This window comes from Acanthisitta chloris, unplaced genomic scaffold (assembly GCF_000695815.1).
Source record: "Acanthisitta chloris isolate BGI_N310 unplaced genomic scaffold, ASM69581v1 scaffold1307, whole genome shotgun sequence".
NCBI classification, from domain to species: Eukaryota; Metazoa; Chordata; class Aves; order Passeriformes; family Acanthisittidae; genus Acanthisitta; species Acanthisitta chloris.
In genome coordinates, this window is record NW_008682955.1 from 15,781 (window position 1) to 40,711 (window position 24,931).

At 35.2% G+C, this 24,931-nt stretch overlaps 1 protein-coding gene across 1 annotated transcript in view; it reads left to right on the plus strand.

Moving 5' to 3' along the window:
• UNC13C (unc-13 homolog C (C. elegans)) overlaps positions 1 to 24,931 on the plus strand; it is a 131,170-nt gene that overhangs the window by 13,321 nt on the left and 92,918 nt on the right. The window contains exons 2-7 of the mRNA XM_009078702.1: positions 1,235 to 1,257; positions 1,783 to 1,847; positions 11,012 to 11,090; positions 12,439 to 12,444; positions 18,562 to 18,633; positions 22,885 to 23,104. Of these exons, the coding sequence (XP_009076950.1) occupies positions 1,235 to 1,257; positions 1,783 to 1,847; positions 11,012 to 11,090; positions 12,439 to 12,444; positions 18,562 to 18,633; positions 22,885 to 23,104 (465 nt within the window). The remainder of the gene's footprint in view (positions 1 to 1,234; positions 1,258 to 1,782; positions 1,848 to 11,011; positions 11,091 to 12,438; positions 12,445 to 18,561; positions 18,634 to 22,884; positions 23,105 to 24,931) is intronic.

The window sequence follows — 24,931 nt, forward strand, 5'->3', positions numbered from 1 at the left end:
TGAAGCAAAAGCTAAGATCTGTAGTCAAGCACAAGGAAATTGCAAATTTTGTGGTCTCTCAAAAGAGAGGAGACTGTTGCATATCTGGATTTTCCATGGATTCAAATTTGGTGTTGTGGCATAGCTAATACCTAGTAGCACAATCCTCTTTAACCTTTCTGAACAATGTAAAATCAGATATAATCTGACTGAGAAAACATGTTTTGAAGAGTTTATCTCCAGCTTCTATTCTGCCCATCCTTGTGCATGTACTTTATTTCATCACATAAGTAGCCTCTAAAATCAGTGGCACAATAGAGCCTGTTACTTCCCTGGATTGTCACTACTGTACTATATGCACTTTTACATTTGCCAATCTATTTTTCATATATGCATTTCAATGTTATATTTTCTTTTAGATAAACTGGTTTAAAAATTAAATGTGGCACATGTAAACTATTATTTTGTAATTTATGTCACCTGAGATACCTCCAAACATCTTAAAAATAACTGAACTATTCAAAGGGTTCATACAATGTGTATTCCCCTTGGGGATGAAAAGTGGAAAGATCAGTAAGGTGACACTTACAGCAACACAGTTTCATGTATGCACTGTACCATAAAGTGCAAAAGTGACAAGACAATAAAATAAGGAGAGCTTTTTCTGTCAGCAAATATTTTCTGTCTGATAGTAAATGTGAATACATAATTTTTTTGCATTAAAAAATTTAGTATAATACTTATACTTTCACAATTGTAGTTCTATTGGCTTTTGGGGAGTAATTTCTGTTATTACATGAATAGCTATGATAGAATAGTTACAGTTCAGGATTTGGGGCAGTGGGCTGGGGGTGTTTATGTCCTTTGTAGAAATACTTTCCTTTTCCTTGAAAATGCAGCTTATTTTTTTGAACACCTAACAATATCAAATATACATTAGTAACTATTAAAAATCTATTTTAAAAGCCAATAAAACTAAAAATCATGCAGAGATGGGCTACAGTATGTAAATTAAATGCTACCCACACAGTCCCCTATAAGTGGCAGAAGTTCATATCTACTGAGAAATGCTTTTTGCTTATTTAAAACGTGGTGAAAGTGATCTGGCCATAGTTATACAGTTAAGCACAGATGTTGCTTGGATTCTGATCTACATTAACAGATTAAAACAGTGACAGATTTTTATAGCATAATATATTTTCTCAGAGACTGTTTTGTCTAACCTATATTCCCCTTCTTCCCAATTCTCTTTCAGATAACGGTTCTGTGGATGAAAAGGTTTAAAATCACCTATTTGCTATAGGGATCATGTATTTTGTTGGTGTTTGTTTGTGACTTATTTGACCTGTTTGGTTCCTTCATTTTAGTTGTGAAATCTGCATGTTTTTCCCAGCTTTCCACTCTTTTGTTCTCCTTTGAGTGTACTGCAAACGTGTTGCATTTAAAAACAGGAAAACCCTCACTCTTGTGCTTATCATAATTGCCAACACAGGGGTCTGCTACTGTCAAACATGGTATCTGGGATGTTTGCCTCTAATTACCACCTACACTGCATACACTACAGGACTTAAGGAAATAGTATTTGGGAAGCAATACCTTATCTTCCCATGGGTTCTTCCAGTGTGGTTCACTTAATGCTGAATGCTACCAAAATGTATCCCAAAGGAATAGTTACTCTAGCTTTGGCCTGGAGCTGACCCTGCTAAACATTTTCATGTGTCTTATATGTTTGATGCATTTAAATTCTGTCCAAAACTGACTAAGAGCAACCAAGTAACTACTTTTTTTGGTCTCTATTTAAAGGCTCGGATGGTGGGTGGAAGTTCCTTGGATACTTCCAAACTTTATGCAGTCCAGGCCTTCACTGGGTAAGTACCAATGTAACTGTGAATTTTGTTATTTAATCTGAAAATTAGTCTCCTTCTGTTATAATAATTTTTTGTTATTATAACAAATTGAGTTATTTTAAAGGGAAGATAGCAAGTTTTATTTCTTCTCCGTTTAATGATTTTAATTCCTTATTTTTCAAGAAATTAATTCTGATGCCTAGGTCAACGGTGTGACAGACTTTTTTTACCTCTTTGCATATAAAATGAATGTCCTTTGAAGCTGTAGTATGATTTTGTCTTCATTTTAGCACATGTGTAAGAATGCAATGCTAGTAATATGGTATCAGTCTAGTGCTTAAAATCTAAAAGGTCAAAGGAAAAGGATCTTCCAGTGGCTGAGAGTGAATGTGGCAGAAATCTGTACATTTTGTTTTGTTCTCTCCAGATAAAGTTATCTTGCATCCAGCTCTAGCGATTCCTTTCTTTGAGGGAAATATCTCCTTCGTATTTTGAATACTTTTTTATTATTCAGTCTGGAAAGGAAAAGAAATAAGAGCCATTAGTAAAATTTATCAGTTATATTAGTTACCTAATTAAAAGGAATATTATCCTCTTGTTAGTGCACTATGCAGGCACTTCTTTCGCTATAACATTTTGTTAGAAAGACAAGGTGATGAGATGAAATTAATCGTTCATCTTCTCATTTTTGTATCTGAAAGGCTATACAGCATATGCTAAATACTATGAAGTTTTCCAATGTAGAATTGCTATGTTTTGGGAGATTTTCCCCTAAAATGTACTTATGGCATTCATTTGCTTAATATAATTCACATGCTTCTGTGGAAAGTATAGTTAGGGGAACATTTGTACTTATTGCTAAACTTTAATCAAATTTAAGAGCACTCTCCAGCTTTTCAGTGGCTTAGGTAGTTTCTATATAGTTTGTCATACCTTGCGGTGTATTTCTGCCTTTTCCAACATCTAACTGTCAGAGTTGCTGTAAAAGTGTGAGGTCATATGTGACGTTGTGCAGGATAAGTTGCTGAATGCACACTAGAAGAGAAACAGTTTAACATCTAGTTGTTGTGTAGGTTAGGATAGCATTTTGTAAGTAGACTCTGAGAGTGAACGTACTGGCAATCAAGTATTTGATACCTGTGCCTGTAGGAAATTGAATGTGACCACTGAATGTGACCATGCTGTTTTGCTGCATGCACTACTTTCTGTAACCAGTTACTTGATTACAGTTTCCCAGTAGATGTAGGGTTCTAAAAAGAGTGTATAGAATTCTTATTTTTTTGTGTTGCACACAAAATCAATCTCATGGATGTAAGGAGAACCTTTGCCATCTACAAGGACTATGCAGACTGAAGCTGCTCTTTTTATGCCCTTTCTTCCATACACAGGTGAATGAATTTAAATATTGAATCCTCTGAGAATAAGCTGTGAAAATCCCTTGTAAAATCTTGTAACCACTGCATAGGACTACTTCAAATGACTGACAGTCGTAGCTCAAAGTAGTTCATGTTTCTAAATTAAACTTTATTTCTTTTGCTGACAAAATTTAGATTGGGTATCTCCTCCCTTTGCTATCTGCAATATCTCTGTGCAAGCCTCTGTTTCACCAGGGCTTCCTGAAAACAGTTATGCAATTTTAATTTCTCATTCAGCTGAAGAACACTGTCATTTCAAAGACTTCTGTGGCTCTGTTTTATTCACACTTCCCACACTACTCCTGCATGCAAAACCTAATCCTAAATTCTAGGATCCCTCAGCCATTTCACTGCCAGTGTAACTGGCTGGAGTTTTAGATATGACTCCTTTTCCTATCACTCTCTCCAAAATGTGGTGCCATTTGAAGTGAGGGGAGATTCTTTCCCTTGCATTCATCGATATCATGTTTTATCTATATTGAGAAATATCTGAATTGCTTCTTTTCTGCCTTGCTCTTTCCTCTCTGTCATAGCACAAAGCTATGGACTCACCTCGCGTACACCAGCACATCCCAAGTCCATGTTAGGGAATGCAGCTCTTTGCAATGATATCCACTTGGCTGCATGAAATAAGAGAAAAGTCAGGACAAGAAAGTAAAGTCAAAGACCAAAGGCAGCTTTCCTGGGGCTTCTCATGTAACATCTCTGTTAAAAGACAAAACCTCCACCTTTCCTGTTTTACCCATACCACCACCAAATAGTATCCACTTGATTTTAATTTTTTTTTTTCATTTCATTGAAGATGGGACACTTTAGAGTTCATTACTTCTATGTTCTTAGAAAGTAAGAGGACATCAACTGGTTTTTGTTGATCTATATGAGTCTTAGGTAGTGGTGTTTTATTTTTTCCAGACACTTGCTCTGTATTAATTTACTGCTTGTCTTGATGGGGAGTCAGAGACTGATAATTTTACCACATGGCCTAATCCATTCTGAAATTTGCTAATGATACACAGATGGTGGTGCATGCAGATGATTACTCCTTTCCTTCAGTGGCATGTTCTCAATGCTAAAACAAATCTATTTTTCTTGGGTTCTCTGACAAATTCAAATAGATTATTGTTATGCAGAATGTCTTCAGAAGCACAGAAAAAAAATCAGCATAACAGATACTTTTTCCTGACTTGAATGATAACTTTAATCAAGTTATTATAATTCAACTTCATCATCTTCTATGTCAGGTTGTTGTTGGGTTATAATTGGATGTAGAGAGGGGAATAGAGAATTTAATGTATAACCTATATTAGCATGCACAGTTTTTCTATGACTGTAGTGTTTAATGTTTCAGAGACTGTACATGAAGACAATATTTCACTGTCAATGCAGCATTGCCCAGTTTGTTGGTTCTGATAAAGCAGCTTTTCTGTTTTTCGATAAAATTTGATCTTGCAATCCAGATCAGTATTTAATCTTTATTTCCAGCCGATAGCCAACAATCCTTGTGTATTAACAGACCTCTTAGATGTTAATAGAAGGATCAATTCATTCTTGTACAGAAAATCTGTGCATAGGATAACTTCTAGTTCATCTTGACAAAGGCTGGGCAGTTTGAGTAAAGATGCGAGTACTACATGAGCAGTTCTCCAAAAATAAGATTGAGATGTGTGTTCTCAGCAAAGAGACAGGAGTTACCATTGTCTTGTATGAGTTCATCTGGTCATTGACTCATTGCACAAAAGAAAGGGGTTGGTTTCCTTTACAAGCTGCAGTTTCAAATTGAAGTTCTTCCTCAAGTGTGGTTAGCTTCCTTAATCTCTTAAAGATACTCAGGGGAGTAAGTATATATGTGTAAGAACTTCCTGACATTGCCATACTTCACTTAAAACAATTGCAGGCAAGTTGCAGAATGCACAGGTAGAATGCATAAACTTCTTCATAGTAACTACAGTACTGCACTAATATTGTCAGAAAAGATGAAGTGCATTTAAACCCAAAATATTTCATGTCATTAATATTTTACTTTGCAGATGATAACTGGAATGAGTTTTAGTAAAATAACAAAATGGGCATTTCTTGATCATGTATAATTTATAAGCAAGTATTTGTTATATGTACAGATGCACAGGGGAAAAAAAAGCAGATCTGGATGGTTCTGTTAAGCTGAAGTTGAGTTAGAAATCATAATGAAAAGATTGTGGGGGGAAGTACAGATTGAGTAGAATACTAAGCTATCTAAAGAGACAGAGGTGTGAGTTATGGCAGATTACTGACTGAGCATAAATTATACCACTCATGTCATAATAAAGTATCTTTCTATTATGTACTCATCAGTCTTTTTTCTGTCATTCTTGCTGTTCCCTCAAAAACTATCCTTTTCTTTCTTTGCTAACATCATCAGCATTCTTAATTCAGACATAATTTTTTTCCTCAGAAGACGACTATTTGTAGGATAAGAGGATAGTGCTTGGAAAGTGTTAATGCTCATAAGGGTTAATATAAACTCTCTTGTACTCTAAGTTCTTTACTCACTCAACTAAGATATGAAAGAGAATACCATTTTTTTCTCCTGTCAGTAAAAGGAACTCTGCAAACAAAAACAGAGGGATGCCTTTGAGGATTTTAATATAGCCAACAGGCAATTTGGGAATTTTTTCTTCTAAAAATAGTGTCAGTATAGGCTTGATGAATTAGAAGAATTTTATGAATATCCTCAAAATTGTGCTTTATTTAAAAGCATCCAAATCACAAAAATGTTTTGAACTAGACCATTATATCTCTTTGCATATCTCTCAAACTTCAACAATAGCTTGACGTTAGCAGAACTGCTTACTCCTTGCTTAGCTTTTCAAGAATCCCTGTTTGAAGTTTTACAAGTCAAGAATTATGTCTTCACCTGCTAACTGGCTACTTCCAAGTCCAATTAAAGTTTTACTCTTCATTTTCAAGGTCTTGTTTCTGTTTCTCTTGTTTCAGATCTGCTGTCTCTTTTGCTCATTTCTCTGCTTCTTCTAGTGACTTTTTCCTCCTAACTCTCAGATGAAGTTAGCTGTTAGTTAGATGCCCTAAATGTCATCCACACCTATAAGGAACTCACAGCCTCCCAGATTCCAGGGTTTTCTCCACATTTCACATTGATTTAACTCTCCTGGTTTTATATTTAACTGTCATTTGAAAGACCTTCTGATCCAGTATGTGGTGCAGAAATAAATTGTCTTGACTGTCATTGAAGAAGTTTTAATTTGGATACTGCCCAGGCTCAAACACATATAGGCTGGGAAGAGCCAATTATCCATTCCTGTGAATGCATTTCTAAATTCATGTGATACCTGTCTGCAGAAATTATTAATTCCTCAGAGGTGGAAATGTGCTAAATCTGTTTGGTCATGATTCCGTGATGATAAAGCAATCTGAAAGTTTGCAGCTACATAAGTATCTGAATTTAGAAGAGAAATTAAGGGTTTGGTTTGGTTTTCTTTTTTGATTTTGTTTTGCTTTTGTAACAGTCTGTCTCACCACCTTCATTTAGGGTATCACAGATGTTTAGGTATTGAATCTGTTTTGCCTCCTTCTGCTCCAGGAGTTTTATATTTTTATTTCATCAGATTCTATGATCCTGTGATAATGGTAACCACAGTGATGCATAGAATCAAGGGCAAACTAAGTGTAGTATGTTACTACCTCTTTTGGTTCTAGGAAGGTCTGCATTCTTTTTTCACAAATGAATTTGTCTTGTAGAACTTCCTGTCTCCAGCTTATAAATTCTCACATGCTTTGTGCAAATTGTTTGGGTTTTCTTGTTTCCCTAGTTGATCTCCTTTCGTTATGGCTGTGTTGATACTTAAGGAAATAATTTACATAGGCTTAGAGGACAGTAGAGGAAATTAAAAATGAGTCCTTGGGTTTGTGGTATTGCAGTGTTCTGCTAAGGGAGCATTAATTTTGAGAGGGATGTTCAGATTTATTTCTTCTCTGTTAATGCTGAGACCAGAGTTTCCTTCTAGAGAATTTTTGCAGCACTGTGAACACTTTGTCTTCATTACTGTTACTAGTTATTGTCTGTGGTGTAAGGGTCAAGAACAATGGCAAATGTAATTTTCTTGGGTTTTTTTGCTAATACTAATTTTTTAATATATTTTTTTTATTGTGGACTTTAGGATTACAATTTTATCTTTGAGTGAGTTTTGTGTTTGGTGGTTTTTGATTGTTTTGGGGATTTGGTCTGGGTTTTGTTGGGGTTTTTTTCAAATATCGAAAAAATAGAGTGAAAGAAAAAAGCATATGAGTTGAAATGGTGGTACTTTGAGGCCACATTCCCTGAGGCTATCTTAAAGTCATTTTATTGGCTAGCATCACCAGTCTGTGATGTGACAAAGAGCATGATGGCAAAAAGAAAAAAAAGCAAGCAAACTTAATTTGTTCAGAAAGCTGAGATGACCCCAAGAGGCCTGTTAGCACAGGTTAGTTGTCTGTTGTGTGCTTTGGTTTGCACCTGGATGAAGCATTCAACAGGTTTGTCATCAGAAGGCAGAAAGAAGTTCAAAGCTGTAGTCTCAAAGTCTGGTTTACAGCCTCAGCCATAATCTAGGCATCTGTCAATGTTTCCTAATGTGTGATTAATTATCTTTAATGCATATATATATATATATATATGTATGATTATCAAACTTGATTTCAAAATAGTCATTACTTTAATATGCATTCTTATTTGAGCACACTGTCAAAATTAGAATTTATATAGTCCTTTAGTATAGCCTAGTCTACCTCAAAATTTTCTGCCAGCTTCTTCAACTGGCCAGGAGAACAGGTTTTCTTCTACAGAGAGATTTGGCTCTGTTTGTTTGTTTGTTTGTTTGTTTGTTTTTATTAGCTCTGTACTTTTAGCTCATATTAAGACTTTTAATCCAACTTTAACTTTCCAAGAAAGTGCTAGATATTTCTTTGGTGGCATTTCAAGATACTAAGGACCAGGAAAGGCTGTAAATCCAGTCCTGTAAGTACTCTTCTAATGCTGGTATTTTCTCCCAGTATTCTTATACAATTTTAGTTCTCCAAATTCATTTTCCAGCTCCAGCAAAAAAATTATGTATTGCTATCCAGGCTGTGGATTTGTGGGTCTTCAGAGAGTGAGGCTTTCTCCTAATTATTTTCACTAACTTGCATAATTTCATTTTTATGTTTTCACAAAAGCCACTGGCTGCGTTTTGTGATTATATATTGTAGCAATGATGCATTTCTTCTTCCCTTTCTCAACCCCTAGTTCAGTCTTCAACAAATTCATCTCAACTTTCATAAGATTAGACCACTTATTATTACTACCAATGTGTTTTTTATCACATTTAGATAAATAAATTCAATTATGCTATAAAACAGACCCATCTAATCTGAAACATTATACTATCCTAAGAGCATCAAGAAAATCATTATCCCAGTATCCCAGTATGTTCAACACTGAGGGATATTTGTTTCCACTTTGTGCTTTTGCAAGTTCATGTTTGGGTCCACCTTAGGAGTTTGTTTGCTATGTAAAAATACTCTTGGACCTCAAGAATAGCTTCTCAAATTTCATTTGCAATTTATTCTGCTTGGAGAGGTGCTCACTAAATAGTCTGTTAGCTCAGATTTTTTCTATTCATTTCATCACTCTTCTATGATGTAATTGCACTTGCATCTTGCATATCTTGGAAACCAGGATTTTGGGCAAGGAAGCACCCCCATTTCTCTGCAGATCAGGAGCTGGACCTGTCTGTAGTACTGACATTGCAATAGTTTCACCAGAACATCAAAGTATGGGAATTATTGAACAGAATGTGAATAAGCACCCCCAACAATTAAGATGCCATTAGGCCATTTTACCTTTCCTCTCCACTGATTTTAGTTCAGTTAAGCTTCACCCAAGCTGAACTTTCCAAGTCCCCTATCAAACACACTCCAAGAAAGTAAATTTTCTGCTCTACATCTGTTGTGAAAGTAAAGCACAGAAATAAATACTGCCAGTGTATTGCTGTGTCCAAATTTTCCACAAGCCTGTGAAATAGTAAGGGGATCAAATAAGATTGCATTTTATTCCAACTGAGATAAACATTATTGTAGGCTTTGCCTTAAAACCCAAAACAAACACATAAAAACCAAACATCCACAAATGAACAAAGAAGCAAACAAACAAGCCTCAGGGATACAGAGTCCAAAGGTCCATCTAGCACAGAATCCTGCTCCTCCTGACAGTGGCCAAAAACAGATAGATAGGAAATTGTCAAAAAAAAAAAGCATGGCATATTTCCTTAGGATAGTCTCCTAGCACTCTAGTCTTCTAAGGGTTTGTAATTTAAAGACTGGTTAAACCAGAGTTGGTGTTCTTTTTTGTAATGCTTATTAATGTATTTCACTGTTCTTAAATCATTTGGAGTTCTAATCTATGAGTTCTGTTGGCTTGTGTTGATTCATCTTGAAGATATTAGCAGTGGAGTTATGGGGGATGAGGGATATGTCTGTCCTGAGCTGTGTACAGTCTGGCATAGTCGCATAACTCAGCATTGATTTCAGTTTACATCAATATGCAGACTGTAAGTCAAGACAGCTGTGGTCTCTGATTCATAATTCCTTTTGGATTTAGCTGCAGTTCTGGAACTGTAACATCTATATCCAACAGGAATCATCAGCCAGAATCTTACCTCAAATATGGAATTTCTCTTTTTTTTTTTGTCCGCAATATATCAAATATTGGTGGGGGAGTGTGTAATCCTCAAGTAAGCAAAGGAGTAGTTGGGACCCTTCAAAAGGAAGTGAAAATTGTGTCACCGACTTCAGTTGTATCTCTTTTCACACAGTAATTGTGATGTGTATAAATAAAGTGAGACCTTTCAAATGACAAAATGTTGTGATGTGTACTTTTTGCATACACAGAGATAAAGAGAGATCTAAGAAAAACTGAACATGGTGTATGAGACAGTGCCAAACAGAGGGAGCACAGAGACAAAAATGTAGGGTGTTGAAAAATGCAGTATCCCAGCTTCTCTGAGAGTCTCAAAGTATCTCTGAATTAGATCTGACAAGGTTTATAGTAATCTTCCAACATCCACTGTGGAAAAGGTTCAGGAGGATAATACCTTGTTATCTGTTCTGAAGAGTCAGAGACAATGAGGTAGATTGTTATCCAGATCAGCATGTATTCTTTTCAGTTCTATTGGTGTGTCAGCCTTTTACTCTTTGAAGTGATTCTGAGTTGCTCTTTGCTATTGTTTCCAAGTTATATGTGAGATCTAATTTGAGTTTAATTGTGTGCTTAATGAAAAAGCTTAAACCAGGCAAGAGTACATAATGATGGCCAGCACGGTATTATCTTAAAATGCAACGTGTTCTGTTTTCCACATTGACATGGAGTTATTTGATATATTATTGTGTATTTAGTTGGATATTTTCCTCTTTCTATCAAATTTATTGCAGCAATGATATTCTGTGCAATGTTGGGCTACCAGATAGCCAAACCTTTTGATGGAAAGTTACTGTTAAAACTTTGAAATCAATAGTAAAATGGTTTAGGAGGTATTAAGCAACCTTTCAGCTACTCTGCTTTGGGTGAATGCCAGAAGAAAAAGTCAGCTACACCAAGAACACTTCACTAGTTTTTCATAAGAATTAGAACACTAACCTTCTGTAGTTGACAACTGCTACTTTTGATTTTAGTTGTAAAAACAGATATTATAAGCAGTTCTTAAGGATGCAGCCTTGCCAGTAATGTTCTCATTTTCTTCTTTGCCTTTTTATCTCCTTCAGTGCTGGCCGTGGACTCTATGGAATTGACAGCATGCCAGACTTGCGCAGAAAGAAATCTTTTCCCATTGTTCGAGATGTGGTAAGCAACTTCTGATGCTGTTGTTTCATTTGTCAGTTGTCTAGATCTTTCTTGTAATTACTGTTGTGCATGTGAATGACAGTTTGTCAACAGTTGTTTTATGGAAAAAAAGGTATCTTGAGAGTCTGGATTGAGGCCAGTAAAAGCAGATGAGGCAGTTGTTCTGATGTATTAGAGAAGTCTGAATATCTCATTGGATATTTAGGTATTATTTTTGCAATGAAGTAATGTGCATTTCATGCAATAATAAGCTGCTCATTTTCATGCTGAATTGACTTACAAAGAGAGGTGCCATTGAGTGTCTGAGATACCAATGATTTATTATGATCCTGAAAGAGAAAGAAAGTTCCTTTTAAAACACAGTCTTGTTTATGAAGATTTGAAAGATTTATGCATACTTTTGGTGCAAGATGAGGTATGGGTTGTTTTAATAGTCATCACAGACAACAATAATCTAGAAAAATTAAATTCAGAAAGGTGAAAACAATGGCAGTTCCTTTGAGATTTATTCTGATTTCAACCTAAACAAGATTAAGTAGAATCTCTCTGCTCTGAAGAATTTCAAGGGCTATTCACATTTCTTTTTCTGAAGTATAGAAGTCATAATTCAGTGAAATACATATTTAGTCTCTGATGGCAGTGAGCCCCCAAACCAATTTCTCATTGTAAAGTAATGATGGGGAGTTAGCCTAAGTAAATGATTACTATAGTCATCATTAAAAGATCAGTCATTGTCAAATCATTTCTCGGTGTCAATGACTACTATGTAATGATTGCTACTTTACTGCCAAGCCATTGGAGGATAACTCCTCTTGAAGGAATTCTACCTTTAATAAGTGTGAATTGCAGTCTTTTAAAAGTGAAATTTATTCTGAAATTGAATCATTATGGACTTACAGTATAATTCTTAACAATAAATTCTCAAACTATACACTTCTTTAAAAGAGTAGATTTCATTGTGATTCAGTTCTGCAGGCATAAACCTAAAACACTTTTACCAAGAGGAACATATTTCATATTTAGTGTAGGTCATCTTGGTCTTTGAAAGATTATTTGTACTTAAAGGTGTGTGCATTTCAAGCAGTCTCCTGTCAACTTGGAGCTTGTAATAGGTTGATTCCAATATACCTCATTTAAATCAGTGACTTGATTATCAAGTCCTTGGAAGATGTGATACATTGGAAATCATCCTTTTTTATGTTTACTTTTGACTGTTTCATAAAAAGAGAATTAATATTGCTAGAAATAACTGATAGATTCTTTTGATACTGACTGAATTGTTGCAATAAATCTGACAAACTATTAATAATCTTTATAATTTCTCTCCTATCTTGGCTGCATTTTTCAGGCTATGGTAAGTGATTTTATATGATAAATGTTCTAAAATGATCATAATAACTCTTATGGATTTCATTCATGCCATATTTTATGATGACCTTCTATTAGAAAATAGAAAAAATATTTTATGATCAAGAATTTAATCCTAAGGGAAGTTGTGCTTTATGTAAATGTCTTGTCCTCTGCATCATGTATACTAAAATTATTAGAAAAACGTTATGTTTAAAAGTTATTTATGTATTCCAAATATCCTTTCTAATGATACAAGCAGATTGTTCAGGACCCCAAACATGATTATTCCCCTGTGGTACTGGAAAGCCTTAGATACGTAGAGAAAGAGAATTTGAAAGTGTTTCCTACTTTTAAATCCTCTTATATCAATGAGATAAATCCTCTGATCTCTGTTGTAAAAGGTGAATTTTCCAAAGCAAGTAAAGATTCTTAGCTACTATGTGGTAATTTTTTTTCTGATGACTAAAGTAATGACTCATGGAAATATTTTCTTCTTCCATCAACTTTGGCAATTGTAAAAGGTCCCTCCTTATTATCCTAGTCCCTCTGCACTTCCAGTTTCTCTGCATCACTTTTCATGCTTTCGGTATATAAATATAAAGTTTATCAAAATTCTTAAGATGATACCTTTGATTCCCATTTGTTTTCATAAATTCACATTTTGAAAAATCGAGTTTTCAACAGCAGTCTTTTTAGTTCTCCTTCTAAACCTCTCATACAAGTTTTTTATGCTAATGCATTGAGACTCTCTCTCTGCTTACCTTGGATTCAGCCACTAGAGAGTATAAGGCAGTCAAAATCCACCTGCAGGAACAGTTCTCTTTGCTGTAGTCCTGGGTCATTATTAGAGTTCTACTAGAATATATCTGGTACTGGAGAGAAAGACAGTGAAAGGAAAAATGGTGGTTCAAGTGCAGTAACAGTACAGAGAACGTGAACAGATCTCTGTTTAATGTATCGCCAGAATAAAAATAGTCCTTGATGTGCAGTTGCTGCAACTTCTAGGAAAAAAAAAGTTCTCTCTTTTGTAGTAGCTAAAGCTTGATCTGAGGTAGGACTGCAGCCTGGGAGAGGAATAGCAATAATTAGAGTGGAGGTTAGAAGTACTTAACTCACAATGGCCAAATAGGCACAGTGATCAGCCCAGCTATAGCCAAAGCAGCTAACTTTATTCTACTGTCCTTGCTTCTATTCATGCCAGTCATCATTCCAAATGTTATGAAAACTCTAGAAGATTCCTGGACTTACTTGATTTAAAGGTGTTTTTAAACTCTACAATCACTGCAATGAAGCAAATTTCTTCTTTTGATCATTCAGGAATAAAATTCCTTAGCTTTATCATTTATTTATAAAAGCACAAGAATAATTTGTCAATCTTTGCTGCTGTTTTAAAACAATCTGTTGAAATGAACACTCAAGATGAAACAACTCCCCTTTCAGCCAAAATGATAATGTGATGAAACTTCTCTTCTGTAAGTGTCTCCACAACAGAAATATTTATAGATGCTAGAATTTGATTATGGTAGTTTGAAGATTCATATTAAGAAGAGATCATATAAATTGCACCTGTCATATTCTCCATTTTTGCATGTCATCAGCTAAATATCTGGACTATTTTACATTCAATCTATTTGCAGTCCATTTTCTTAATTCCTTTAATCATTAATAGACAAATTGGACTGTCTTCATAATAATAGTCATACATTAAACAAATACATGATAAATAATCAGTATTTGTATTTAAGTTCTACTAAATGGAAATCATAATGTTTTTGTTATCTTTGAGGCTGCACAGTACATACTTTTGTGTCTCTGCTACAAATATGAAGAAAAAGTACTATTATTACAGTGATGTCCAGTAATAATCCTGTAGTTGAGCTGAATTCTCCTTTCTAAACCTGTTTTCTAGGCTTAATGCTGCAGTTCTGGTGAATGTGTCAGGATCAGACATCAACTTTTTAAATAGAATTAAATTAGTTTAATTATGGGACAGGGCTAAGTAATTTCAGGAAGTAACTTGCTTCCTTTCAAGTTATTTCTTCCTCCTTTCTGCTCCCCTCCACCCCCACACCTCAGGGAACAGAGTAAAAATCTGTCTTCCAAAATAATGAAGCTGAGATCCCTGGAGTGATAAATCACCTGTAGTTGCTCAAAAAGAAATAGTTCTGTAATTATGCAGCTTTTAAATACTGAAAGCAGTAAAATTTTTGTCAAATTCACCTCTGGTGGGTAACTTCTGCATTGCATTAGAAATATAACAGCATTTGTAAAGTAATTACAAATCTTTTGTCTTCAATGTTTGTTTTTTTCTGGCTAATAACAGTTTGTAGGGGTTTTTTTTAAAAAAAATGTGAACAAAGAGATGATCCAAAAAACTGAAACCCTCTGTAAAACCAGAATGGCACAGCCAGAATTTGTGACCAGTTCTGTTAGCTTGACTGCTTCTTCCTCCATGCTACTTTAGGTGCACCAAGAGCAGCTGGTTTATTTCATTGTGATGAGGAACCTTTTTTCTTTTTTCACTGACATGTTTTTCCTTTAACATTTAATTGTAGCTTGAGTCCAATTCACTTTTACTTATGGTTACTGTTGTTCAATGTTTTTGTTAGAATGACTTCTAATTATATTAATTTATTTATTTAAGCTGCTAAGACAAATTTGGAGGTAATATATGACAATGTAGATACAAGTTATTAGGGCATCTAAAAGCCCTTGAGCACAAAGCAGACTAATTTATTTTAAATCCTGCGTCAGGGATTTGGAAAAAAACATTTAAAAATTAATTGGGCAATGATCTGCTTTATCATCTCTTTTTGCTTGGGTTTTTGCTAGGTTTAGTTTTATATACATATATTTGTTCATATATTCATGATTCAACAGTACTTAAGGTCTTTATACTCTGCAGGTCAAATTCTCACATAAGGATAGACATGAAGTAGTATGTGAACATCAGTTTGGGAGGGTAAACAAGTGCCAACTGCTGAAACAAGTCTTGTGTCCTGTTAAAGGAGAGTGGTGAAACAGGTTCCTGTTTCTCACCATGTTCTTTTCATGATCTGGCAATTTGGACCTCCTGGAGGGTCCAGATTAGCTGCATTTATCTTTCTTCCTTGCTGCTATTTAAAACAGGGTGAAAAGGGTTTTTGCTACATTCATAACCTGTCACCTTTTTTTCCCCTACAGATAAGTGTGACAATATTTTTCCCTTTCTCTTTTCAAAATACTTACTCCTCTTAGCTTCCTTCCATCCTTAAGAACAGACATTGTAATGTGTTTGTTCAGCTCTTCAAGCTGTTGAATTATCCCCAACTACACTATTTCAGAACAGAAGCATTTTATTTATTTCTCTCACAGATTCAGTTTATCTGACAGTGATACATAAATGGGAATAATCTTTGTGATTTTTTTTTTTTACTGAAATCCCTGTAAATTTAATCCATACTACTGTTAAATTTACTGGTTTATCGCAAATGCCTGTAGGTATCACTTTCTTCCAACATGACAAACATTTTATTAAGAACAGCCTAATTGCCTGTTTCCTATTAGGTTTGGTTATTTTATATAGGGCACTGTAGTATAATTTTAGACACATTTCTGAGCAAAATGCTAAAGCTCCATGATTCCAAGGGCACCTCTTGGGAGAACTGAACTTCAAGGACACGTGACAGGATCAAAATTGATTGCCTATTTTCCTTTTTCTCACAGGAAATAGTATCTGTTATTGACTTATACTGATAGCATGAAGCTGTAGTTCTGCTGGCCCATGTACTTTGATGTATTGCTGCAGGACAGAACACAGTAGCAGTCACTACCCTTTATTTGAGGTTAATGTTATGATGCCCTTTGTACTCCTATCCTGACAAGTCATCCACATTGCTCTATCACTTGAAATCACTAGGATTGTGTAATTGAGACCTGAAAGGATCAAATCCCTTTCTAAGTATACAGGACATGAAGTCTAGAGGTCAAAACGATCTAACTCACATACTGCAGGTGAGTAAATGTAAATGGGTACTGTGCAAGACTTTGAGAAGAAACCTGTGCTTCAAGAAGGATCAAAAGATGGGTACTTTTAAAGTAAATCTTTTTTAAGCCTGAAACTCTACTAACTATGAAAATTGTTCTTTTCGTAATGATACCAATGCATTTTTGCTTTCCATTTTTTTATTTCGATATGTGGGTCCTGTAGCATTAGATTTTGACACAAAATGTTTGAAAAAGCAAAGCCTGGGCTCTGTTTAGTCTTTCCTGTGACTTTGTCAATCTCACTGGCACACACTGAAGGAATTTCCCACGTTCACAGAAATAGAATGAAAACGTGGTCACAGAGAAGCAAAAGGAATTATTTATTTCATGGTAACAGAAATGGAAAATGTGATAGGCAATTAATGGCATAGTGTTAGTAAACTGCTAATGTTAAAAGAAAAAAAAGGAGGGTTCTTTGTATCAGGTCTTAACTATAATAGGACAGTGATGAGTCCAGTGTTAATGTTATTAAACAAAGGATGACTTTTTAGCCTATAATTGGTTTCACAAGATTAATCATTTTGTGTCAGTCTGCAAGTTTAATTATTGAGAGAAACTTATTGAAAATTGAATCAGGGAAAGTGAACATTTTAAATTAAAATTGAACAGTCTTAATATATCTAAATCTATAAATAAAAATCCATTTTAAACATGTCAGTTTTTAAAATCATAAAGTGGGAAGAAATTAGAATTGCCTCTTCATCCAAAGATTAATGACACAGTTCCTTTGCTGATAATGGCCTAAATTGCTTCTGACCTAATATGTATTTCATAAAAATAAGAATGTCATATCAAAATATCACAGAAACTTTTGCAGTAATAGCTCTGTAGTGGTGGATTACAGAGACCCATTTCACAGTTAGGTGAAAATCTGTATCCTCACAACAGAGGCAACAGACTTATGGTTAGTGGGTGGTATAATTGATCATCCGCACACTGCTAGACTACGAGGGCAGCAATGCATGACAAAGCAGATACTGGATGACAGAGGAACAGAGATAAAGCACAAGTATACAGACACACTTGGAATGATTTATAATAGGAGGAAGGAAGAATGAGACCAATGTTGCAAGTGAAGTACAGTAATATAACAGTGTTATGGTTGGTATTTTTTACAGTGGAATAAATTGTATCTATCAGGGCAAAAGGACTACTGATGGCAGAAGTGATATTCTGAGTTGAAATATTATTTGGAAAACACACAGAACTCATTTCCTTAGGGTCTTTTTCCTTCTGATCATTATAGTCACTATTTAGCTCTCAAAGACCTATTTAAATGTCAGGGTATTGCAATAATGAGTATAAAATTTCCTTGTTTAATGTATATTAAAAAAAGTTAATTTTGAGTCCCTTTGTTTGTATGTACTAGAGCAAATGGGTTGTTTCTACAGCCAAGTACATAGTCTTCATAACCAGGAGGCATTCATTTACCAATAACCTCATGTGGCCAAATGAGGACAGATTAAGACAGAATTATAGCCATTTTTTCCTGCCTCCAAGACCAGGAGTATTCCTCCATATAGCTGTTCATAGTATTGAATTAAGATTGTCTTTAAGGAAAATAATTCTCTAAGTTTTCTCAAGGTCTTTTTATTTAAGACAAGTAGCATTTTATATGCATACACTCAGTTTAAAAATGCTCAGTGAGTTACAAAAAATTATCCAGACTGACAACTTGAACCGTAAGACTACTGCAAAATGATCTCCCATGTTGCTGCAGGCACAGTCAGCTTCCAAATTAGGGCAGGATGCCTATCCTTGTACCACATTAATTTGGTTGGCAAAGCGGAAAAACAGTGACAGCCTGTGGTTTAAAAAAACTGAGTCACAAACCTCTGAATAACAGGTTTTGTATTAGAAATGGCAGTTCAGCTAGGCACTGCTGAAAGAAACAGTAATGATGATGGAAAGTGTACTTCCTCTGTGTACTCAAACCTTAAAAATTGTGGGCTGCAAACATTAGCTAAAAGTTTTTGTAACTTCTACAGTGTTGCTTAAATCCCATAGCATAGTCAAGTAGTACTTGTCTTCCTTTGGATTCAACATCTAGCATTGCTAGTATACTTTTTAACCATTTTGCATTTGCCTTAAACAGACACTTGCTGCTCGAAAATCTGGTATTTCCATGGCCATGCTCATCCGGACCTCCATAAACACTGATGAAATGGTAAGTGTTTTCACTGACAGGTTTAAGACATTAAAAAAATGGAGAGATTTTTGTTCAAAGATGTTTAAAACTTATTTTCAGACTTAAACACTCCAAGCTGGATGACATTGCGTGTATAAGCATTCCATTTATTGTGTAGGAACTTTCAGGGATCTTGAGCAGACTTTGCTGCCTGATCCACAGTGACAAGGCCAGGTTTGCTTCTGATGACTCACATCCATGACAGTCAGAAGAGACTAAGCAGGAAACCTTTGTTTTTCAAAACTGTTATTTGGGGAAGCCTTTTATTTTAACTTGCCCAGCTGTACCATCCTTTACCTTTCAGCATCTTTCTTTCTTCATCACACCATGAGTGCAATTAGAATGACAGGACCCTGCAAGAAGGTTTCTTTGTGATCAATATTTTTTCCAAGTCCTTATAGGTGGCTGGGTCATTACTTGATTTTTTTTTTTTTTAAAGGTAACTCCTGCTAAAAAGACATGTTTCTAGAAGAAACATTTAAATCATATCAGTGACCACAGAAATCTTTGAAAAATAATTTTGTCTTAGCTAGTAAAACCTGTGTTGTGGTTTTCCATTACTGACTTCACTTAGATTTTGGAAATTAAATTTATTTGCAATAAAACCACAACAGGTGTCTTTTTCTTTAGGAATCCTTAAAGTGTAATGCAAGAAGATTTACATGGCTGAACTAAGCAAAAGCACTAATTTGAAGGAATAAAGGCCCATTTTGTGTTCCTGAAATTGCTACTGCATACATAGCCTTCAAAAATATATCCTACACTGAAAAAAAAATGAAGCACTGAATTTTTCTTAGACTGTTGTTATGCTGCATAGTAGAAGAATGGAAGAACAGAGTATGTTGACAGGTGCTCTGGGAACTGAAACCCAAAGCACAAATATACATACATCCATCAGTCTTACCTGATTTATTGTGAACTTTCTGTGCTTATATGGTAATCATAAAGTAACAATTTGGTGGTGCTCAGGGATGGATTGCTGAGGTTGGAAACAGCTGTTGTTTGAAATGTTCTTTTGGTAGGATCAGTAAATTTATTCTGCCATCTCAGAATAGCAACAAATGTTGGTAGAATGAAGGAGAGCTATGAGATCCTAAGAAGAAGTTAAAGGCTGAGGGAAAATTATAGAGAAAAACTTATGCCAAATTTTTCATCCATGTTTTAATTTCTACAAAAATAGCTAGGTTCAGTAAAAGACCTGAAGATACTCCATATGGTTTACTAAACAAACAAAACTATTACTACCTTTTATGACAGTTAATACAAATGCAACTATTCATTTACATCCCTCCCTTCTTGTGAAAACTACCAGGCTCTGACTTTGGATAATATTAATTGACAACAAATGCAGGACAAGAAAGAATTTGGATGGCACTTAGATTCTTGAGTGGTGCTGTTCAGGGGGTTGAAAAGAAAGCAGCAAATCCCAGTGAAATGCGAAGCACAAACATTTCTCCAATGTTTGATGTCAGCCATGAGAAACTACTGAACTATGATTCAGGAGAAATGGAAAGATAATTTGAATGTATTTTTATGCCTTTATACCCTTCGGCCTCCATTCAAATCATGCCATATGAAAAACTGTGCACCAGGAATAACCATTTCCTTAGAAATCTTTACATAAAAATGTTGGTCCAAAGGCAGACAGCAAATGTAACTTAGAGACATAAAAGTTCATTTGATGAGAAAATGTTAAAAGGCAGTTCAGAGAAAAGGTGAATAAGAGAAACATGTCTAATGTCAGCCCTCACTAAACATACCAAAGGGCAGTGAGTACTCTTTTGTGGATAAATGCAATAGTACAGTCAGTAAAGCCATTTGCAAGATATTTAAAACAAGGGAAAGTAACAATAATATGGATTAAATTTACAGGGATTTTAGTGAAAAAGATGACTTTTCTACTTGGCCTCTAAGTAGCCAGCTGAACTTAATAACCTAGGGCATCGTTAAACTGGGTAGAGCAAGATTTTAAAACATAAACGACAGACATTTTTGGGCATAAAAGAACTCTCCAGATACTCTTCACAAAATGAAGATGTGAAATGCAGATGAAGAAATGCAGTCACCAATGAGAGTTAAGAAAAAACATCCCCTTTGGGCAAGTTATTCCTCTGATTAAGGCTTTTCTGGTTTTTACTCTCCCTCAACTTTTTCTGGAGGGGATATTGGTGACTCTGGTGGGAGCTGGTTATTTGGCTGATTAGATTCAGTGTGGAAATTCTTTGAACTAATGCCTTTTATTAAAAATCAAATGCTACTCGCTCAAAATATTAAAACCTGAGGTTAAGGCTTTGAGCTTTGCCACCTGACAGTGTGATCCTTGTGCAACACATCCATGGCACAGTACATTTGTATGTTCTCAGGCACAGATCCAAAGATATTTTAAGCAGTGTGATATTTAAACATAAGCTTTCAATTGAGCATTCATTTAATTGCTTTGCTGAATGAAGAGACAGAGCTACAAGTTAGTGAAAATAATCCATAGATGACATTGAAAAGTATCTCACGTAGTATATGACAAAAATAAACTTCACTTCAGAGGATAAGCAGATAACTAAATAATTCTCCTATATATTAGTAGTGCTAAATGTTGCCATGGCCAGAGCTCAGTGAGTTCGTATAACAGATGCATTTAAACAACAAGTAATAAGAATGAAAGCCTCTAGATGGTAAGATAAATACAATTCTCCTTTGCAATTTGCTTTATTAACAACAGGGGAAAGAACATGTTCAGAAGCAAAACCAATCTACAAATTGTGTCTTTCAGCTGAAAACTTCATTTACCCTCAGATGTTTATTTCCAGGCCTGTTGTGCCATTTCATTACTTACTGACATTTCAGAAAACGATAAAAGTTGCAGGCAAAATTCTAAAATTATTTATACTGCAGCAAAACAGTGAAGCTGAACAGGGCGAAAGGGCAGGATTTGTACTGAGGCTGCTAGAATTCAGGAGTGGGAGAGTTTAATCTGCAAAGAAATCTTCAAACACTCGGTGGTTTCTGAGAAACCTGATTCCTCACTAGGCTGCATAAATTCACTTTTGGTTGTTTTAAGTGGGGTGGGTTGGGTTTTTTCTCATCCCTGTAGCTGGTAAGCTGTGACATGGGAGGCAGATGGTGGAGATGAATTTGCCAGAATTAGGTGGGCATGTCCTTCTTAGGGTTTGCCAGATCAAAGTAGTGCAGACCTTTGCTTGCTTTCAGGGAAATTATTAGGATAGGCGAAGAAGCACCCTGGAGAGAAATTCACTATTCATTTTAATCTTTCCTGCTGTATCAAGTTTTCTTCATAGTTCAGTTCTACAGTATTCTCAGAAGTGTCTGACCATATGCATTTGGCCAGGCTTCACAGGATGGATGTTGTTTTTAGTAAGAAACTATTAACTTCAATAAGAGCTGTTTCAGTCTAAACTACTTTATATTTGTTTTTGTTATTTTTCATGCTTGAACCTATGCATTAGTAGATTTATGGCTACATGGTAATGGTTTTCGCACAGTAGCAGAAGTCATTTAATTGATGACTCTGATTGTCAACGTTATGCAGATATGCACACAAAAATATTTTATTTTTATCAGACAATTTATTGCTAACAGAATGTATCCCATGTTTTTAAGCAGAGATGCAGATACATAAACCCAAGAACAGTCCAAGAAATGGGTGTGGATTTTTACAAGTAGGGATTATTTTTTAGGGTAAAAAGCAACTTGATGCTTAAAAAGGAAATAGTGAGTATGCTGCTATAGGAATACAGATAAAATGGAGCCCCAAAATTTTATTTTATGAGCTTATATAGCCACTCAGTATTAAAGGATAGCACTGCATGTAATGAAAGTACATTTTGTGCAGTGTGTCTAAGTTCCTGTAGGAAGTATTTAAATATTCAGAAGTAATGTGTTAGGTAGTTACTTAAAATGCACCAACGTGATGCTGATGAATTTTTAAATTTCTGCCTCAAAATATAATATATATGTATTTATGACTTTGAGTTAATTGACAATCTTGATTCCAGTTTAACTCTGCTCTTTCTGTAGTCAGTCAAAACAGTCATCCAGGGTTCTTTGTCTTCAAAGTGTAAGGCAAAATGAGTAAATTGGTATTTGGCAAATTAGTTCATACTCTTATGTATATTCTGATATTTTGTAAGTGTAAATGATATAATTTAGCTACAGTTCACTTGTATTAAACAATGCTTCAACTGAAGTCTTGATTTTTTTTTTCTTGCCCAACAGAAAATGCATGTCTTCAAGAAGACATTGCAGGCTTTGATCTATCCAATATCATCAACTACACCTCATAACTTTGAAATTTGGACAGCTACAACTCCCACATACTGTTATGAATGTGAAGGTCTACTTTGGGGCATAGCCAGACAAGGCATGAGATGCACTGAATGTGGTGTCAAATGCCATGACAAGTGCCAAGACCTCCTAAATGCTGACTGTTTGCAGAGTGAGTATTTCTTGACAACCAAAGTGTTGTAATATTTCACACCTTTTGATTTTGTGTTGTGTACTCACATGTATCCTGAAATGAAGGACCAGATCAGACAAAATCAGTGAAGGCATGCTGGTTTTCATCAGTTGAGAAGCTAGTCAGAAACTTTATGAAATACCTACAGTTAATTTTGCTTTCGTCCTTGAAACTTGTCAAATGCTGCTAGTTGGTTAACAAAATAATGCTTAGTAACATCAGTGAATGATTTACTTTCCACAGCCTATGGCAATATCTAGAGTGATTTATTGCATGATATAAACCCTCTTTGTTTTATTTAACTCAGAACACAAAAAATGTAAAAGGAAAGACTAAAAAATATTCATACTATTAGTGTAGTCATATTAGTGTGCTATATAATAGATAAAATTATGAAACAGCAAGTAGGATCTTGTCCCTTCAAAATACCAAACCATGTATGTGTAAGGGGAAGTCCTTTGGGACTAGAATTAAGGCCAAAACTTTGCTTTTCTTTGCCCAAATTGATTCCAGCCACCATGCTGTCTCCTTCAAAATATGCATTTAAACCATACTTAAATTGTAACATAATTATTACACAAGATTCTAAACTATAGAAAATCAAGACCTACATAATTTCTGGCATTCTGATTTTGGAATGGAAGAGACTTTTATAAGTCTGGAACTATTCCACATTGTTAACTGTTGATATTTTCCTCAGCTTCTAAGTGTAGGAAAAGTACATAGATATTTCAGTCAGGTCTTTCTTCTTCCCTCTGTGTTCTCTGCGTGAGTAGCTGTCACAAGGGATGGATTCTCAAGGTTCATACTGTTCAGGAACTAATCAAAATTTCCCAGAGCAACTGACCCCGTGGAACATAAATCAATGGTGAATTTCTAAATCAAACTGCTTAACTGTGCTTAATTGTGATTCTTCACTATGGCTGAAACCAGGTTGTGTTTGACAGCTAAGCTTTTGACATAGTTTCACAAGTGAAAAAAGAATGTTTGCTTTGAAAATCAACTATTACAGAATTAACTTGTACAGCATTAATGTAACTGTTGGTAGTGAGTATTCAAAAGTGTATAAAGATGATACTCGTGAGCAGCTTCTTCAGTAATTGCAAATAGCTCTGTTACTTGGACAGAAACCAAAGAAGATATGTCTTCAGAATGTCAGCTCCTGTTCACTCGTATTGGCTAATTGTCTCATTTCATTCTGGGTTTGTTCTAAGACTGACTAGAAATAATAATTAATTTCATATCAGCTCATTGATCTCTCTAGTTTGAGTAGTCATTTGACACCCTAGTTCAGCTGGAAATCACTTGATTTATATTACCTAGATTTACAGACATGCAAATGAGTTAAAAGAATTATTATTGTACTTCTGCTGGCAACAGGATAAGTACAAGTCTTTTGCCAACTTGATGGAGGAAGTAAGAAGTAGAAATTGCTTTCCTGAATTTTACCTCTCCCCTTATGCATTTTACGTAGTTTAGTGCTGCTTATGTACAGGAGGAAGAAAATACGGAGGAGAGGCACCAAATTGATACTGATATGCTCAAAATGTAACTTGGCATTAGTCTTGTAGGAGGGCCACAAACCAAATCGGTATGGATCACACTGGATCTAGTTGAAGCTTGCTTTCTGCACATCATTCAAGGAGCTATTGCTGGATTTGGAGCTACTCTCCTAGGACTCACTTTTGCTGCTCCTTGAAAAGGCTGATTATATTATGTGGCAAAGAGATAACTATCAAGTCTTCTATACAGGGTTGTGGGAATTCCCCTATCATAATTACATACATTATGGTCTAGAAATAAAGC